The following is a 20,682-nucleotide window of genomic DNA, read 5'->3' on the forward strand; positions in this document are numbered from 1 at the left end:
ATTGATTGAATTGGTCGCCATGACAAATCCTGTCTCATTATAAATAATAATAAAGGATATAATGCATAACTGTATAGGGAACAATTGTAGCATTCTTGTCTTCTTGGCAGTTCGGAGAGAGAGGCCCGTGACAGGTTCCTGTTAATCTGCACTGCCTCAAATTTGCAGCAACAGCAAGTTTACTGCACACGTCCATATACAGACTGAGCCTAGAGGCTATAGGCTAATCACTGTGAATGAAACAGACAACGGGCAGGCTTAGCATCCTGGAAACAGAAATTCAGCAAAAAAAGAAAAAAGGAAAAAGAAATAGGTTGACAGAGGATCTGCTGTAGTTAAACTTTTTGGTGAGGTGTACAGGGTTAACAGTTTATGAATTTGGAGCCTCAGTGCATCATGAGAAGATACTGTGCAGTGACGTGTGCATTGCAAACATGGTCACACAATTTAATTTTGTAGTTTGTGAGTTTATATTCATTACCTACTATGTCCACATCATCTATAATTGTGGTTTTCAGTCTTTGCATGCATTTTTTTCTTGGGGGGCGGGTATCAGAAAAACAAAGCTTAACTGTAACTTAACAACAACTCCAGATTACAATGACATAACAAAACACCATGTTCTTTGTTTAATGGGAAATATAGTTTGATACTAATTTAAGACACAAGCTAGCAGTGTACAAAGAGACACCCAGACCTCTCTAGGTGCACCCACCTCCTTTGGCTATTCTGGGGGGACACGAAGCTGGTCCCACACTAGCTGAGAGGTATAACCTCTGCACAGAGGTCTTCTTGTGATAGGATATCCCAAAACACCTCAATTCAGAGGCGCATGCACCACGTCTGCCGGCTCCGCAGGAATAGCAGCTCTAGCGCCTCTTCACAAACAGGAAGCTCATTTCCGCAGCTTGCATCCACAATCTTATTCTTTCTGCCAACATCTAACACCAGTGGCCACAGGCAAACGTGGCAGAGCCTCAGAACTGGTGCTAATTCTCCCCCCAGCCGCTCCACACTCAGCTGCCAACTGCCCCAGTGTGAGCTGGAGTTCACTACCTAATGGCACCAAGAGACAATTATATTCCAGCTATATTTGGGGTTTAGAGAGTTGTGAGAAACATTGTGTTAAAAATCAAACGCAGCTAAAGTGCTGAACACACCTCAGTCAGAGGAGCTCCATCCAAGCTTCAATTTTACCACCACCTCCAGTGTCAGATCCTAAATCCTATCACCACTGAGATTCTTCTCTGCCATGATGGGTCATCTGAGTCTAATTGCCAAATACATTAATTTCTCTATCTCAATAAATCGAGTTCAATTCTTCCAAGTGATCTCTCCTTATTGAATTGCTTTTGGCCCGTTTAATGACACTGTATGTAAATGAAACTGTTTGCTCAGTACAGTATAGATACTTAATTAGTTATTTAAGTTTGTAAGATGTTCTCATAAAATTAGAAAAAGCTGTTTTCATGAATAATTAGAATTGTGTCAGTACACCGGAAATTCTATTAATTAAAATGAGTTTAGAAATTATATCAACTTGTGTCCCCAGCTCCGAACATCCCCTTCAAGAAGTTTTGGATGCTGAAAACGATCTGTTTTCCCCAGACTTACCTGATCACCTGCATTTAGGCCAAGTAAGACATTAATATTTTTCAGAATTATCCTCTTTCAGTGTCTGCTGACAGGCACGACTGTCACGACCATTCCCCATCTACTCATATCTGTATCTCCGGGTTTTACCTCAGTCTTCTCCCTCATCTTCTCTGCCTGCACATACTTCAGGCCACGGAGCCAGGTTGCATCAAATACCAGAAGAATTACCGCAATATGGGCGGAAAAACAAGGGAAGGCCTAAAAAATAAAAGCTCCAAACGCGGAGATCGGTTATGAAGTAACCTTTGTGTATTTAAATACAGGGCTTTGCAAGACATGTTTTCACTTTTTGTCGTATCCACCTCTGTATCCTGTGTAATTACCATCAATTTTGACGACACCTCTTCAGTGATTTTCTATTACCGTCGTTGTCCCAGATTCTTATTTTGAAACCTTTCAGCGGCATTTCCTTTTCGCTCTGGCTGATTTGACGCTGGACGGAGGCAACCCATGATCGCAGACGCAACACGCATCCTCACACCACTGACCTGGGCTTAGCTGTGTCCTGCATGTGTGTGCATGTGTGTGCGTGTGTGAGCGGGAGTGTGAATGATCCCCAGAAACCAGCAGCAGGATGGAGGATCTCAAGGAGAATCTGGGAACTTTGGATTGACGCCCGGGGATAACGCGCAGACGGCCTGAACCTCATCGGGCTTCTCGTGGATTTATATATTTGGATGTTGTCCGTTTTACCCTTTTACCTTTTACTTCTAGGCAGCGGGATTTTACGCTTGGCTTACAACCCTTATCATCTTTGGCGTGCAAAATGCCATTCGCCAAAAGGATTGTGGAGCCGCAGCTTCTGTGCAGACACCCGATCCCCAATGATGATGGTCTGCTTTTCGAGGACCTGTGTGCCATCAGTAATGTGGTTCTTTCCCGGACCTTGCGACAGCTCTCCGACCTGGCCCGACACGCCTGCTCCTTATTTCAGGAGCTGGAAAACGACATCATTAGCACCAACCAACGGGTCTGGGTCCTTCAGAATAAAATAGGCCAGATACAGCAGACTGCCAGTGCCCTAGACCCCAAAAAGGAGGCTGTGCGTAAGTAGACGAACACATGTGCATACCCCCATATTATGGGGAGAAATCGCTCCATGATTTAAACCTGAGCGTTTTGGCTTTGGTTTCCATACATTAACATCCCTCATGTGCCCCCTAATGCTTCTTAGTGTCCCTTCCTCAAAAAAAAAAAAAAAAATATATATATATATATATATAAATTTTTTAACACAGCTGCACGCGCGCCCGTCGTAGACTCGGTCGCGCTCGCACCCCCACCTTCATTGAAATGTGTCACACGAGTGCGTTTGCACATTTGCCCATCCAGATGCATGTTTCACAACGCAAGATGTGTTGACTGCACATTTATGTGGCGTTGGAGACTCGGATGCGCGCGTATGTGTGTGTGTGTGTGTCCTTCGACGTGGAGGGGAATCTGTGTGTGTGTCTGTTGACAAGCAGGCAGCGAGAAGCGGAGCGGAGGGGCGTGTGTTGCCGCTGCATTGGCTCAGCATCGCAGTCTCGCTACTGCGGGAAGCGCACACCTGAAGCATGTTCAGGCCGTGTTTCCCGGTCCCCCAACAAGGCCTCCTTCTCTTAGAGAGGGTGTGAACAGGCCAGTCTGCATGAAGTTAAGGTTCGAGTATCTGTTAAAAAAAGGGGGGGGGGGATACGTGTGTGTTTGTCTGTGCTTTTCTATCTGTGTGTGTGTGTTAGAAAGAGAGAGAGATGGGTTTTTCGTAGACGACTCCCCGTGCGCCAAACCCACCCTTTCCACATGCAGCAGCACCAACACAGCATCAATAATGAATCCAGATGTCCATGTTGCAGGGTAAATGTGGAGCGATCGCGCCTATATGTTTAGGCGTCGCATTCATTTCCAGCTCCCGCGGATCTCACAAGAAAAAAAAAACAGAAAACAGAAAGAAAACCCGCCTGATTGGCAGCGATGAGAGAGCCTGCAATTGACTGTAACAGAGCGTTCTGTGCAGCAGCTACATATTATTTATGTTCTCTGCAGTGCCGTCAGTATACGTCTTGAGATTTTAGAGGTTCGTTTCAGAGATTTTAGGGCAGTTCTGTACGCTGGGACTCATCACTGCTGCATGTTATCATAGTGTGGGGACAATAAGAGCTTCTTGGGGGTGGGTGGGGGTCTGATTGTAGGAACATAAGCACCCCTCTTCAGATATAACCCCCTCAACACACATCTCTGAGCGTGTGGTACGGCGGCCATGTCTGTATTACATGGGAATCTGTTCTGCTGTGTTGTTTTTGTTAATAAGGGTTGGTTGTCTCACATTCAGCAAGACAGAAAATATGTTCAGTTGTGCCACATGCAGTAAACAGTAAACTCATCTCTCCATAATGGAAACTCTTCAGACCTGACACAAGCAGCACTAAACCCAGAAACCTGTCACATACTTGTTGGGCACAGAAGACTGATTTGTTTAGTGGATTGGGCTTTTTTAAAAATCCCCCTATCCAGTCAAGACATCAAACACAAGTTGTTGTTTTTTAAACATGCACCACCGTCAGAGTTTTGAAAAGTCTTTGCACTCATGCTGTCAACTAGAAATTCTCTATTGTGAAATGCTGTTTTACCCTTTCTGGCCCTTTAATGTTCTTTAAATCTGACAACCTGAGATGTTGACATCAACTTTTTACATGCTGCAATTTTAGGCGTCCAAGAGAAAAAACTAAATTGCTGCTCATATGTGCATACACTATAATAAAAATATAACTTGAGCTCCTCTTCCCCATTTGAATTGTTGTTGTTTGAGAATTCCAGTGCAATGTGGACAACTTTGGCAAAACAGGAGAATGATGCCATGCCGTATTCTATTTTTTCTTTAACTGTCCTTCGTACAGTGTTACATGCCTACAAATCTATCACACAATTAAAATGTTAAAGATATCTTTCCCAGTTATATACACTATAAAACATTTTCCCCTTTCTGATCCTTAGATATTTAATTTCCCACAAGAGTATTGTTTTGAATTTACCTTTCACTGGCATCATTTATGATCATATTCTTGTTATGGAGAGAGTATGCAAAGAAGTGGCTCCATGGTCTGAAAACTCCCCCCGGTTCAGAACTGGGAGGAGACACAAATCTACCCTCTGGGTGTCAAGCTACTCTTAGTGCTGGTCCTAAGCCTGGATAAATGGGAGGATTGGATCAGGAAGGGGCCCTGCGACAGACTGGCGACCTGTCCAGGGTGTACCCTGCCTCTCGCCCTATGACAGCTGGGATAGGCTCCAGCGCCCCCCGCGACCCTGAAAAGGATAAGCGGAAGCGAATGGATGGATGGGTGGATGGATCAGGAAGGGCAAAATATGCGCCAAATTAAACGTGCAGACTCATTTGCTGTGGTTAACCCTTGGGAAATAAGGGAGCAGCTGAAAGCACCTTCTAATATGGATACAGAAAGAAAACTTTGCTTTTTACGGTGTCTTTTAATGCAAAAACACTTAGTGCTGGAATATCCTGTGAGTGGTGGGGATAGAGTTAATGTGGCACATTTTGAAGACAACTGACAAAATGCTCTTTGACTTCAGATTGGTTGCAGAGAGAGTCCGACTTCTCTTTGGTGAATGCTCATTGGATGAACACCAAAAATGTTGCTATTTTTATTCAGCTATCAAAAGGGCTATTATCTTCCTGTGTGCTGATAAACAGAAGCAATAACCCCGAGGATGTAAAAGTCACTGTTTAAACACAGACGGAGATTCAGTGTCGCTGACAACAGTTTCCCCACCTGATGGTGGAGCGTATCAAGATTCCAGGGAGTCAATATGGTGCTAACTTGGATTGATCCTGAACATAGCAGTGGGCAGTCTTCAGACGGCGTTCAGACCACCTGCGTTGTGTGAGACACTGATCAAAACATAATTAAACAGTCTGTACTTGTTGTCATCTGTTGGCACTAGCACATGGTGTTAATGTACAACTTTCTTTTGTTTGATAATGCGTAACGAAAAGCAGGTGACCTACAGCTCAGTGCTGCTTTTCCGCACTGATAGAGGACTGAAAGTCCCGCTGCTCTGATAATGCGCTTATGATACTCCTTCTCTGTACATATGGACTGAGGGATAAGCCAATCATGCAGGGGAACCTCATGGCAAATGTATGAATATCATAGAGGAGGAAATCAGTGGAGATGTGACAACCAGAGATAACAGATTGTTGTGAAATTTGAGGATTTGTAGCAATAACAGGACAAACAATAGCTAGTGATGGGAAATGGGCACTTATCACTTATTTAACTTTGAGGTGAGCAAAACTAGGCGTGAGAACTACTGTTGACTGACATGTGACAGGCTGCGAAATATACCAGAGGGTTACGTAAGCACCCACGCCTGGAATATCCAGTAGCAACTAGATGTCAGCAGCAAAAGGGATATCACTTTATATGGGAACACGGTTTAAGGCTGAGGGATATTTTTACTGTTGGCCATCAGGATGTCAGATTGGAGTAACGGCTGTCTGTACTTTCCTGGGACTCAGGGTGCCAGATTTAAGTATCTCACTGGCAGCCCAAGGCTCAGTGATACTCAGTGAAACTCAGATACAAACAAATAAACACACACACACACCTCTTTGTGACTGCTTTCGTCAGTAGCAGATTGATGTAGTCACTTGTAGTTTGTATGGAAGACACTGCAATCACTTGGCAGATAATTTCCAAGTCTGAGTGAAACTGAAAACTCCAACACAAACAAGAGATGGAACGCACTGGTTGCAGCGCTAACACACAACTTTTACTTTGAAGGCAAATTCTCTTATTTCTGGGTTGTGTCTCATTTTTTAAAGCTTTAATAATCTTTGGCTGGTAGTTACTAAGTGTTTGCAGACAAATTGGTGTCTTCCATAGGAATTTATAGGTGACTACAGCAATCTGCTACAAAGGACAAGGCAATTCATGGTGCAGCACCCTCTTTGCAATTGATTTCACCTAGTGACAGCCAGCAGCCTCCAGGAACCCCATTTTGCCCCCATGATCAGTGGTTGTATCTGATCTAATATGCCAGACAGCTTTTGAAAAATGTGCACATGATGTCATGTGAGAAGCCAATATAAATTAAGTCCCCTTTCCTATACATTTTTATTCTATACATCTTACACTTGTCACACATTTTTTTAATACACCTTTTTGAGGGGTGGCAGGGTAAGGGTCTTTAGTGGCATGATCGTTCAGCAACTATATTCTGTTGACAGAATATAGACTACCTTTAATTACCAGTTAGCAATAGCATAGTAATTATACAACAAGGGTCATCGAAATATCAAAAATATACTGGTCAAGTAGCTGAAGAAGTATTGCCTGTCTTAGTCCAAAAAACACTAACACATTGTTTGTATATTGCCTTTTACAAATCAGTTATCATTCCTTGGTAACCCCCCAAGCAAAACACACTTCCATATCCAGATTCTTACTCTGGATGGCATTACCTTGGCCTCCAGTAACGCTGTGAGGAACCTTGGAGTCATTTTTGACCAGGACATGTCCTTCAATGCACATATTAAACAAATATGTAAGACTGTGTTCTTCCATTTGCGCAACATCTCTAAAATTAGAAATATCCTGTCTCAGAGTGACGCTGAAAAACTAGTTCATGCATTTATTACTTCCAGGCTGGACTACTGTAATTCATTATTATCAGGATGTCCAAAAAACTCACTGAAAAGCCTTCAGCTAATCCAAAATGCTGCAGCAAGAGTCCTGACAGGGACTAGAAAGAGAGAGCAGATTTCTCCTGTTTTGGCTTCCCTTCATTGGCTTCCTGTTAAATCCAGAATTGAATTCAAAGTCCTGCTCCTCACATACAAGGTCTTAAATAATCAGGCCCCATCTTATCTTAATGACCTTGTAGTACCATATCACCCTATTAGAGCACTTCGCTCTCACTCTGCAGGCCTACTTGCTGTTCCCAGAGTATTTAAAAGTAGAATGGGAGGGAGAGCCTTCAGTTTTCAGGCCCCTCTTCTGTGGAACCAGCTTCCAGTTTGGATTCAGGAGACAGACACTATCTCTACTTTCAAGATTAAGCTTAAAACTTTCCTTTTTGCTGAAGCATATAGTTAGGGCTGGACCAGGTGACCCTGAATCCTCCCTTAGTTATGCTGCAATAGACGTAGGCTGCCGGGGGATTCCCATGATGCATTGAGTTTTTCCTTTCCAGCCACCTTTCTCACTCACTATGTATTAACAGACCTCTCTGCATTGAATCATATCTGTTATTAACCTCTGTCTCTCTTCCACAGCATGTCTTTTATCCTGTCTTCCTTCTCTCACCCCAACCGGTCGCAGCAGATGGCCGCCCCTCCCTGAGCCTGGTTCTGCCGGAGGTTTCTTCCTGTTAAAAGGGAGTTTTTCCTTCCCACTGTCGCCAAAGTGCTTGCTCATAGGGGGTCATATGATTGTTGGGTTTTTCTCTGTACCTATGAAGCGCCTTGAGGCGACTTTTGTTGTGATTTGGCGCTATATAAATAAAATTGAATTGAATTGAATTGAATATCCCATATCTAACTCTGCCTTTCTGCAGTAGTTGTCTTCTACTTTCTTTGGTACTTGTGGGCTTTAATCTTTTTCTTCTTCAGTATGTAAGGATAGAACACTCTTTTAGTACTGGAAGAACTGCTGCCTTGATACATATGCTGCCTGATATAAAAAAATACAGTTACTGTTGCATTTTTCTATTAAACGGTACTGTAAGCATTGGCTATGGTGACATCTCTATATACAGCAGGTTGATTATTTCCCTCAGTGATCACCTTCGTCTACATTTTGATGCCAAACGGTGTTATCAGCCAACCAATGACGCTCTCTGTGGATATATATCACAATAAACAAGATGTGATTGGCTGATGCCTGCAATGGTGCTTCAACAGTTTTCAACAGTTTCAAGCAAAGCGACGGATCCTTAATTCACTTCAGCATTGTGAGACACCCCCCCCCCCCTTTTAAAGTGAATGAGAAGCAAAAAAAGTCAAAGCCCAAAATGCTTTTGTGTGAATCCTCCCTGAGACAGTATTATCTTTCTAGCATAATGATAGTGTACTTCAGGTATATTGTTTATCACTCATCAAAGCTTCCCCAATCAAATTTTCACATTAAAAAAATAACTCAAATGTCCGTGTGAAATCTCTCACAGCTTCCACAGCCAGCTGAGCAGCTTCGGACCTCTTGTATCTAATTTTTCAGATATTGCTGTTAAATAATTCTGTATGGTACAACAGTCTTACTCTGATTAGCCCCATTTACAGTACAGCAGGTGAAGCAAAAGGCACTGAAACTCTTTAATACTGTCAATGTAAATCACCTGCCCAGCACACAACATCAGACTTAATCAGTTATTAAGAACTAATATAACTGGTCAGAAAAGTGATATTAAGAACAGACAACATCTATACAGTATTTTCAGTTAATGGACTATTTAACAAAATCTGTTTAAAAAAATAACAAATTCCAAATTAACACTTACATATTTGATACAAGTACAAGCATTCGGGGTAAATAATGGAATAATGTGTGAATGCTGGCAGACCAGACTTATTAAATAATGCTGTGAGAATTGCAGTTAAGTGCAGTTCACCTCTGTAAGGCTCACATACCCTGACTGGTTTGGATTCAGGATCTTCTGTTAAGTAGTAATCTACACCATACACTCTCCACTGAACACACACACACACACACACACACACACACACACACACACACACACACACACACACACACACACACACACACACACACACAAGGTGGAAGGGATTTTAATGTGAACATATTGGACTGTGGGGACTGTGGCAAATATATTGTACTGCTCTGGCAACACTAGTTTCTTTGTGGTATGCCATTAAAGCAAATTTGACTTTGAGTTTCAGAGCGTATGGCCTGTGGCAGCGGGAGGCTGCTCTATCTCTCGCTAGTCTGCATAGTAACAGAGGACAGAGAGGGAGGCCTGCTTTAACCTTTCAGCTGAGTCAGTCCCTTTCTCTTTAATGCGTGTCGTACATTTTAAGTCGCTAGTCGTTCTAACAACTAAAACTAGGATCGCTTCTGAAGCAAACAGCATCTCTTTGTCTGAGATAAATTGAGGAGAGCGATTGACAGAGAGAGAGACTGAGAGCCTGGCAGTACACAGTAATTCTCAGTGGTTTGAATGTGTATTTATTATTAACCAACTCATAAACAAACTAGCAGAATGAACTATTATCTGTGGAGAAAAACATAACCAGTCTAGGAGAGGTATGTCTTAGTACGATTGGATGAGTTCTCAGCAGGGCTCAACATTGATTGGTTCAACTTGGAAAAAGTGCCATTTTTGAAAACAAGCAATCTATCAGAAGCTAGATGATAAAAACTGCCATCAATGACTGAAAACTTGGCTCCATTGTCTTGTTTGCTGATGTTGTTGTGGTCTAACAGATCTATGGTTACAATCATGCACTGTTTTGAGATGCATCATGGTTGAAACCTTTCTTAAAGCTATCGTCACCCCACAAGTCCGGTGGCCTGAATTCCTACAATGGAAAATCACCTACTTAGAGATATTGACCAACGTCATAGGGTGCTACTGGTTTACAGGCTTAATCCATTCAGTGTGTGGTTCTCGGAGCTGTGCAGGTATTTGGTTTCAAACACGCATTGCACATCAGAATACTCTGCGTCTAGGCACCGTTTGTCTGCCTCACACCTTACCACAAACAACCCAAGTCAGATGCATCAATTCAGATGTTCCCAGTTCAATATGTGTGATGATTTGTGTGCAAAGCTTTTAGAGACTGTCTCCTTGCCTCTCTCATTCCTTTTTTTTCTGTCCTCCATCTTTTCTTGTCTGTATCCATTCTCATCCCCCTTCTTCTCCTTTGCTTTCTCCACTCCATCTATACCTCTTTCCTCACTGCCCTACTTTCACCATCATCGGCAGCATGGAGAGTCTTCTGCCTCTTGACAGCATATTTAATGTTTAATGCACTTTGATTTTCACGCAGACACTTACAAGCCGGAGAGGAGAGGAGAGGAGAGGAGAGAGTTTGATAGCTAAAAGGAGAGATGAGGAGAAATCAAAGAAAATGATGACAAATTCTTAATAGCATTAATTAAGAGTGTCCACAAAAATGGGAGACATGAGTGGTGTAAAGTTATTAAAGTCACACTTTTATTATGGAAGTATGCTTGTATTGACAATGCCGGCATGTTTATGAGCGTAATTTTTAGCATATTCATATGGTGGTTAAGTCAGAGATAAGCTACAGTTGGAAGCTGGCACATTGTAAGAAGAGGGTACTAAAGATGCTGTCCAGTTGCTTGAATGAAAATTGTTTTCCTGTTCCTTGGTTTGCATCTATGTTGCAAGATCCACTACAAGTGTGCTTTAGCGTGTCGGCCTTCTACCCCAACCAGTCCTGCTAGGGTCCAAATATTTTTCATACAAAATTCAAGTTCTTAGAAGCAGAGTTTATTTATGGGGCAGGCGTAGTGTAGCATTAACTGTTTAAACTAAGATTGTGACATTAAAAAATGTCATTTTCACAGTCAAACCAATTATTGCCAATATGCATTCAAAAGAGATTATTCTGGGAGAGCATCCAATCAGTGCAGCAGAAAGACAATGATCTGTATGTGCTATGGATAAGCAGCTTCAGCTGAAACAAACAGGCCTACTTCTGTAATGTTTAAGAGTTGCATTTGAGCATGCATATGAAAATAGTTCATCCCTCTCGTTTAATGCACATTAAACGAGAATCACTGTGCTCGTTTAATGTGAATTAGTGACACAGAACCTACAGAAAGCTCATTTTTTTTACACATGGACACGTTCATTTCAATCATCAGTGCGAGGACAGGTAGAAACATAAAAGATCTTAAGTGAAAAGGAGGCTTCAGAGAGGGAGGATTTCATAAAATTACTAATACTGTTAGATAAAGACCTTACAGTACCTTACAGAAAACCCCAACAGTTATGTGACCTATGAGCAAGTGCTTTGACCTCAGTGGGAAAGAGAAATTCAGTTTTGACAGGAAGAATCCTCCAGCTGGCCATCAGCCACGACCTCTTGGGACTGAGGGGAGGAAGACAGGATACACACACGCTGTGGAAGAGAGCCAGAGATTAATATTAACTAATGATTAAATACAGAGTAGTATAAAAACACATGGTGCGTGAGAATAAAAGGTGAGTGAGATAGGAAGAACTAAGAAAGAGAGTCAGAGATACACACGAGCTACAACAAGTAAACCAAAGCATATGGTCAGCATATGTCCACTTATGTTGCCACAGAAACATGTGGACACGACATGTGGGGAAAGCACGAGAAAGGGATGTGACGCCATACTGTGTTGTTATTACTATCTGCACAAGACAACAGAGCGCCCGGCTGTCCTCGACTTACACACGCACACACAGACACACACACATACAAACACAATGTATTTTATTCAACTCCTCAGAGTCTCTTATGTCATGGAGAGTAAAATCACCACTGCACATTTTCTGTTCTCGTGGCCCAATTACCTCTATGCTAATTTTGGCTGGAGTGATTCCGTTGCCTCGCGCACAGTAGCACACAAACACACACAGACATCTGTCACAGTTTTGGATCAGCCTTCCTATGCTAGCTGGTAAACACGCACATACAGCTGCATACAAAAATAAGCACAATTAAACATGAAAATACATGCACACTCTCTCTCACATGCACACACACTGGCATAACATACACACCTGACCTGCTGAACTCTGAAAGCCTCATCGTCTTCCCCTCATGTTATCATTTAAAATTCTGCTTTAAGTGCCTGTGGCTCTGCTGCCATTGCAGCCGGCGATAAAACATGTATGTAGGACTTCTAGGTCTATACAACCCAGGAGTCAGCCAAGTGGATTCCTGGCATGCCGACTTCATGAAGGTGATTCTTCACATGTGCACACTGATCTCTGGCGTATTCATGTTATCACAGTTATGCCTGAATGTGGACATGAATGGTTGTTTATCTTCATGTGTTATCCCTGCAACAGACTAGCAACCTGTCTAGGATATACCCCACCTCTCACTGGGATAGGTTAGGGTTGGATGGTTGGATGGATGGATGGATGGATAGATGGAAGGATGGATGGACTTATTCACAGATATTGCACATAGAGATTGGACTGTAGGGTAGAATGTAGAGTAAAAATGTGACCCAAGCTAAAATATTTTTTGCAGAAAATAGAACTATTTCCACAAGTGAGCAGACACTATACTAACTTGATGCCATTAGTTATCAGTCAAAGTAAATGTTAATATTGTCCCAGCATTATTTAAATCAGATCAGATTAACCAGTTTCCTTCAACAAATGACAACTGAAACCTCAAAGGACTGTTTTCTTTTTTAAAAAATGTTAAAGCGATCATTACAGGGAGTGCAGAATTATTAGGCAAATGAGTATTTTGTCCACATCATCCTCTTCATGCATGTTGTCTTACTCCAAGCTGTACAGGCTCGAAAGCCTACTACCAATTAAGCATATTAGGTGATGTGCATCTCTGTAATGAGAAGGGGTGTGGTCTAATGACATCAACACCCTATATCAGGTGTGCATAATTATTAGGCAACGTCCTTTCCTTTGGCAAAATGGGTCAAAAGAAGGACTTGACAGGCTCAGAAAAGTCAAAAATAGTGAGATATCTTGCAGAGGGATGCAGCAGTCTCAAAATTGCAAAGCTTCTGAAGCGTGATCATCGAACAATCAAGTGTTTCATTCAAAATAGTCAACAGGGTCGCAAGAAGCGTGTGGAAAAACCAAGGCGCAAAATAACTGCCCATGAACTGAGAAAAGTCAAGCGTGCAGCTGCCAAGATGCCACTTGCCACCAGTTTGGCCATATTTCAGAGCTGCAACATCACTGGAGTGCCCAAAAGCACAAGGTGTGCAATACTCAGAGACATGGCCAAGGTAAGAAGGGCTGAAAGACGACCACCACTGAACAAGACACACAAGCTGAAACGTCAAGACTGGACCAAGAAATATCTCAAGACTGGTTTTTCTAAGGTTTTATGGACTGATGAAATGAGAGTGAGTCTTGATGGGCCAGATGGATGGGCCCGTGGCTGGATTGGTAAAGGGCAGAGAGCTCCAGTCCGACTCAGACGCCAGCAAGGTGGAGGTGGAGTACTGGTTTGGGCTGGTATCATCAAAGATGAGCTTGTGGGGCCTTTTCGGGTTGAGGATGGAGTCAAGCTCAACTCCCAGTCCTACTGCCAGTTTCTGGAAGACACCTTCTTCAAGCAGTGGTACAGGAAGAAGTCTGCATCCTTCAAGAAAAACATGATTTTCATGCAGGACAATGCTCCATCACACGCGTCCAAGTACTCCACAGCATGGCTGGCAAGAAAGGGTATAAAAGAAGAAAAACTAATGACATGGCCACCTTGTTCACCTGATCTGAACCCCATTGAGAACCTGTGGTCCATCATCAAATGTGAGATATACAAGGAGGGAAAACAGTACACCTCTCTGAACAGTGTCTGGGAGGCTGTGGTTGCTGCTGCACGCAATGTTGATGGTGAACAGATCAAAACACTGACAGAATCCATGGATGGCAGGCTTTTGAGTGTCCTTGCAAAGAAAGGTGGCTATATTGGTCGCTGATTTGTTTTTGTTTTGTTTTGTTCTTGAATGTCAGAAATGTATATTTGTGAATGTGGAGATGTTATATTGGTTTCACTGGTAAAAATAAATAATTGAAATGGGTATATATTTGTTTTTTGTTAAGTTGTCTAATAATTATGCACAGTAATAGTCACCTGCACACACAGATATCCCCTTAAAATAGCTCAAACTAAAAACAAACTAAAAACTACTTCCAAAAACATTCAGCTTTGATATTAATGAGTTTTTTGGGTTCATTGAGAACATGGTTGTTGTTCAATAATAACATTATTCCTCAAAAATACAACTTGCCTAATAATTCTGCACTCCCTGTATACCCAAATAATAAAACTGCATTCTCCTTCATTCTTTTAGCACTATGCTCTAACCGTGCTGGCACCTGCCATTGTTTTCATTGCTTTGCATTATGTGTGTGAGTTCATTATGATAGCAGCCACATTTGTCCAGCAGAGACCTGCCATAGCAAAAGCTGCCACGGCAGCTGTTTTGATTGTGTTGTATCTAAAAGTCTATTTACGACAGAGGCGGTCAGCATGGCAGCGTCACGCTCTGCAAGGTGGATTCACAAAACTATACAGCAGATTGATATGAAAATGAAGGATTACTTTAAAGATCGGTACTCACGAGTACTGAGTACTAGTATAATAATGTAGTAATGACAGCATCATTAATGGATGAGCATTACAGCTGATGTGCCACGTTGCAAAATCTGCTAAACTGAACCTCTTTGCATGATTATTTTGTCATAAAGTATAGTGATGGCAAATGCTGTCGTAGAGACAGCCCATGTGTAACAGACAGCAATTGTAGCAATCTCATGTCATTGCAGCTCAGTCAAGAAAAACTCGCCTGTGTGTATCCAGTAGCTCTGCCCATGCATAACTCTGTCCCTGATGTGTGTATGTGTGCCAGCCTCCTGTGACATGCTAAACTGAACTGTGCTGACCTGTTGTCATCTCTGTCTTGAGACCCCATCATCACCACCATTCACCCAAAATCTTCGAAAGATGGCCGGGGACCAAAAAAACAAACAAACAAAAAAACAACATAGTCAGCAATCACTCTCTGCTCTGTGTGTGTGTGTGTGTGTGTATTTTAGCTTTGTCAACAAAGCTAAAATAAGTGGACAGGCATATCTACCAATGACAAACCTTTATTTTTGTGTAACATATAAAACTGAAGACAGAGAAAGTTTCAGAATGATCAGATTTATAAAGTGTTAAATTATCAGTTTCAGTAGTTTTTTGCTACAGAAGGCAGGAAAATTTTATAGGAAATATATTATTTTCTTATAAACACTGTAAATAGACCTGTGATAATCACTGGGTTTCTTTTCTGAATTTAAATATTTTCTGGCATCCTTGCTCTTATACCACTGCGAACAGAATTTCTTGACACTCGACAAATTTCAGTAGGTGCTTGTTGACATCCTACCAACCAATGAGCCATCATAATGGTAATATGTAAAATGATATTGAAATAATTTGTGATCAAATTAATCAGCAAGAATGTGAAAAGGAAAAAGTCTCTGTTTAAAACGTATCAAATTAGGTTTTGTTTTTTGTTTTACACCACAGAGAATTTTGTCTTTGGTGTTATTAGTATTCAATGGGAAGAGAAAAGTATTTCCATAGATATAACATCAGCAACATAATGTTTAATATTTTATCTGCTTTTAAAATAAAATAACAGTGATCGTTTCATTGTAATGGCTCTAATCCAACAGAGGAAAAATAGGACAGCAATCTCCTTGCGACTAGCAAGCAACCAGGTGGTCACCCAGAAGTTAAGCATGCAGTACCTTTAACCTCTAAGCAACCACTTTCAGTTGCAAGGCAACAGGCCCGATCGCCTTCCAGGAAGACTGACTGACTAACTGACTGACTCTCTGGTGTAGGTTTGCAAACGATCACCATCTGATTTATAAATTCAGACAGACTGTCAATGTAGCAATCAATCTGAATGAGTCTGCACCAGTGAGTGAAACTCCTCTGCGTTATATCTCGTTGCAATAGACCATTTGACTCATCTGGATGCCAACTGGTTGTATTCTGGTTTTATTCCTGTTTAAAAGAAATGTTGCTGGGACGTTCGCCATTTTGATGTTATGCAGCATCTTTTTCACTTTTTGTGAAGAAATTTCTGTTTCAGATGTATAAGATTCTGGGTAAGTTCATAGCACACGATTTTCCCTGGTGTCACTGTTACATTAAAGATTTCTCTACATGCTGTTGCAGATCATTTGTTCAATTAACGTCAGTAAAGGTGTTTGAATTGGGAGATCTTTTTAGTGTTTTAGAGATAGAGTCAGTTATTGCAGAGCTTGTGAAACTCTTTCATTGTCTGCACCACGCTTTTCTATGCCGGGGCTCTTACAAACAGGTGTGGTATTGGGTTGGGGTGTTACTGGAGGAGCTGCCATGTTACAACACAGAAATAAAAAGATAGCTGGTGAAGAGATTGGGGAATATGAGACTATGTGGGGAAAATTTGTTAATAATGAATGAGCAGAGTTGAGGGTTGTTCAATTATCCAGAATGCTCTTATGATGAGAATTGTTAAACTGAGCTTGTTTCATGTATACTGCTACTTTCACCTACAAGTTTTGGAGAGTCCCCAAAAGAGACTTGGTTATTCCTTCCTTGGCTCAGCGGGGCTGTTAATACTACTATACAGCTCCAGTGATCAGAGCTGTCAGTTGTTGTAGTCTTGTATTATCAGATGGCAAAAATAGGATGGGAAGCCAATTATATCAATAATGTTGTGACCATGTGCTTTACTCATGCTCAGAATATGGACAACAGAGATTATGGGTATCAACTTGGGATTTAGGGGCAAAGCATGGCAGATGATTTTCAAAGGAAAAACTTCTGGAGAGACTTAGTTGAATATCAGCATAAAAATAGAAACAGATGGAGTCAGAAAAAGCTTAGTAAAGGTTGCCTGGTGCTTGTTTTAAGGACTGATCTGCTCTTAAGGAGCTCCCTAGAAACAGATTGTCTCTGTAAGAACCTTAGCACACCGTAAAGACGAACCAGCCTAATTGGACTATAAGGAACCCCTGCCTTGAAGTCAACATGCTTAGCTTCCTGTGTGCATGCTCATGTATGTGTGTGAGATGTGGAGCAAGCATTAGCACGACAGGTAACGTCACTGAAATATGCAGAGAAAATTTTAAAACGCGTCTATAAAGAAATCTGTGCTCTGTGAAACAAACTTGCTTTTGGTCAAATTCCACAGCCAATGCGGTGCAATCGGGTAAGTTAAATTAATCCAATTTCACAGCGGGCTGGTGAGAGGTGAGGACAGCCCAGCCATAGCTGCACTAATTAGCCGTGTATCTGTCACTATCAATTGTATCAGAGAGCATACCAAAGTCTACCGTTTTGCAAACACATGCATATCTGTATGCAAAAAAGTGCAGTCCCTCACAAAGTGCTACTTGTCTTCCTTCACAGATGAGTTCTCATATTCTTTAATTTTTAAGGAGTCTGTGATATTTCATATAAGATTGAAAGAAAAAGTCACCCTATAAGCATAAGAAGTTCTTGTAGGTTTTGCATGCACGTTGTGTGTTCTGTGGCTTGCTCGATGAGTGTGCTAATGTACCTCTGGATGACAGGCCAGAGATGCGTTAGCTCAACGCTGCAGGCAAGCACAGCTGTTACAAGGGAGAGGAGAGCAGAGGAGACGAGAGTAGAGGAGATACGGGAGAAGGAAGATGGACTGCTGCTGAGCATTGAGTAATGTAATAAGATAAAGAGACTGCGCACACAATACCTTCTCTGTAACGTCCTACTCTACTTTTATCGTCTTTTGTAGCTTAACAAAAAGTAGAGCTAAAGAAAACATGTCAAATCAGGTTAATTGTTGCGGTTACATAAAAAGTTGAACACTGACCAAAATTGTTACAGTTAATCCTGAGTGAAACTCTAATCTTTGAAGTAACAGTTGTAGTGTATCCAAAACATGTCACCCAATTATCCATGTTTTAATATCCTGAGAGGAGACATTAAGTCACCAAAGCCAATGGGATCCATCTTTAGGGAATCATTGATGCCCGTACCAAATTTCACAACGATCGATCCAGCAGTTGTTGAGCTATTTCAGTCTGGGCCAAGTGTTGGACCACCTATCAGACAGAAGCACTGTCACAGGGAGAAATATACAATAGGAAGGAAAATTGATGTTGTTTATCCTTTTTTTTCAGTAATAATACTCCACATACAATATGTGAAAAATAATTACAGTACGCTGACAGAATCTGCTCCCTGTAATTATCACCACACAGTCAAATAATTACAGTGGCAAGAAATTACAATTAACCAATTGTTTGACTTACAGGGGACTCCTCACGACGACTAGTGTGTGTGTGTGTGTGTGTGTGTGTGTGTGTGTGTGTGTGTGTGTGTGTGTTAGAGAGAGAGAGAGCCAGAGAGAGTGATTGAGCCTTACCCAGAAGATTACTCCAGTGAGGCCAAGTCCCTACAGATGAATTGTGATAGCAGATTAATAGCCTGTTAACATGTTAAAGCCACATTTCTTATTATTTTCCTTTGTATCAGCACCTAATCAATTATGCTACACTAACACTATGGAACACAGACATTGGAGACTTTGGCATGAATACAATTATTCTGAGCAATTAAGGTCCAGTGAACTTGTGTGTTGTTGCCTTAGAAATGGTTCCTTCGAGCACGGGGACCAGGCCTGTGACCACTCGCAGTCAGACGCCGTCTTCGAGTATGAGCATCATCTAGCTAGCCATAAAGCATAAAGGTAGAATGTTTTTTAAGTGTCAGGTAATTTCAAATCCAAACTGTTTGTGTGCAGTTTGTCGCACAGTGTGTTGCTAGCTAAAGATCCAGCTGCTGTATTTCACAAGTAGAGAAAGGAAAGAGAGCTAACTTCACTCACTCAATCCTGTACACTAAGGAAATCTATCTGATTCTTTTCCCCACACTGAGCCACTACAGCTGATTTTTAGGGTTCCCCACCTGCTGAATCCCACTTTAACCGTTCATTCATTTTCCTGTTTAGACACAAAGTCACCCTCTACAATGTAGGCAACAGAAACAAGCTATTTTTTCTCTGCTTATGTTCTACTTAACTGATTCAAGCTGAGTAATTTTATCAGAATTAAAATATTTAGACTAAAATAAATTTGAATTTCTGTCTACTAATATTATTTTATTATTACATTAAACACAAGGTTCGGTTAGCTTTGCATAAAAGTATGTGGTAGAAATGTTCTTAGTTACGTTTCCTTCCTGTACTTTTTCATTTTTACTTGAGTAAAGAAGTTGAATCAGTACTTTAACTTTTACTGGAATATTTAATATCTGTACTTGAACTTAAGAACAGAATGTCTGTACTTTTGCCACCTCTGCATTTAATCCATGCGTGTCATCCAAGCAGAGCCATATGGTTTGCAGTGGATCACAATCACAGTGATCCTGAGGATGAGACTGACCCAGCTGAACCTTTGTAGAGATCATTTACACAATCAGTGTTTATGATTGCCACATGGTCCCTGATGAACAGCTCTGATGTCACACAATCACACTGCTTGTTACTACAAGCAGGAAGCATGTCATGCATGTAGCTGAGGCTCTGTCAAAGATTTCACCAGCAAGAAAACATGAGACTAGTAATGTGCTTTTTCCTTGTTTACTAGTTTTAGAGTTAGTCTCTTTTTCTTTCTGCTGCATAGACTCTCTTCTTAAAAAATACCAGATGCTTTCTTCTCAGTCACAAGCATGCAGATAAAACATTAAAATGCAAATACACTTTAAATTAACACATCCACATACGGAGAAATGCTTGTATAAAACATTAGACAAGCACACGTGCACGAATCCATGACCAACACTTGGATGTCCCACAGAAACTGTCCCTCCTCTCATCATCAGGATGAAAAGGGAGATAATGCATTATACATTTTCTCCTCTTTTTAACAGCTCATTACGGTACTCATTTAGAGCCTTTGCCTAAAAACAGGCCGTTCCTAACGAGACAAGGTTTGCTATGTAAACCATTTTTATTCAAGTGTCGTGCTTGTTCTGGCATCAAACTGTTTCTGTTCAGCTGCAATGACCAAATAGTTTATTGTATTATTCGTATTTGTAAACCATTCACAACAGTGAGCACATTATTTGTTAACACATTAAGCTAAGTCTATGGACTTCCTTCTTGTTCGTTAAAATCCACTGGTGAGGTGAATCTAGGTGAATGCTAATAACTCGCAGTAAATCCATAGACATCAGCAAAGTCGCTGAATGAGGGATGGATTTTTTTTTTTGCTTTAAGATTATGTTAATGTAGATTATGCAAAAGCACAGACGATTAATTTTTTGTAACAATC

At 41.3% G+C, this 20,682-nt stretch overlaps 1 protein-coding gene across 5 annotated transcripts in view; it reads left to right on the top strand.

Moving 5' to 3' along the window:
- The first annotated feature begins 2,100 nt into the window (after positions 1-2,100).
- The window catches only part of nhsb (Nance-Horan syndrome b (congenital cataracts and dental anomalies)), a 56,424-nt gene continuing 37,842 nt past the window's right edge, over positions 2,101-20,682 (top strand). For all 5 annotated transcript variants that reach the window (XM_085272909.1, XM_085272916.1, XM_085272933.1 and 2 more), the window contains exon 1: positions 2,101-2,702. In XM_085272909.1, the coding sequence (XP_085129035.1) occupies positions 2,423-2,702 (280 nt within the window). In that variant the 5' untranslated portion in view covers positions 2,101-2,422. The remainder of the gene's footprint in view (positions 2,703-20,682) is intronic.

Source organism: Mchenga conophoros, linkage group LG1, assembly GCF_057382185.1.
Source record: "Mchenga conophoros isolate Kocher_MC1m ecotype Shallow Benthic linkage group LG1, M_conophoros_male_GT1.1, whole genome shotgun sequence".
Classification (NCBI taxonomy): domain Eukaryota; kingdom Metazoa; phylum Chordata; class Actinopteri; order Cichliformes; family Cichlidae; genus Mchenga; species Mchenga conophoros.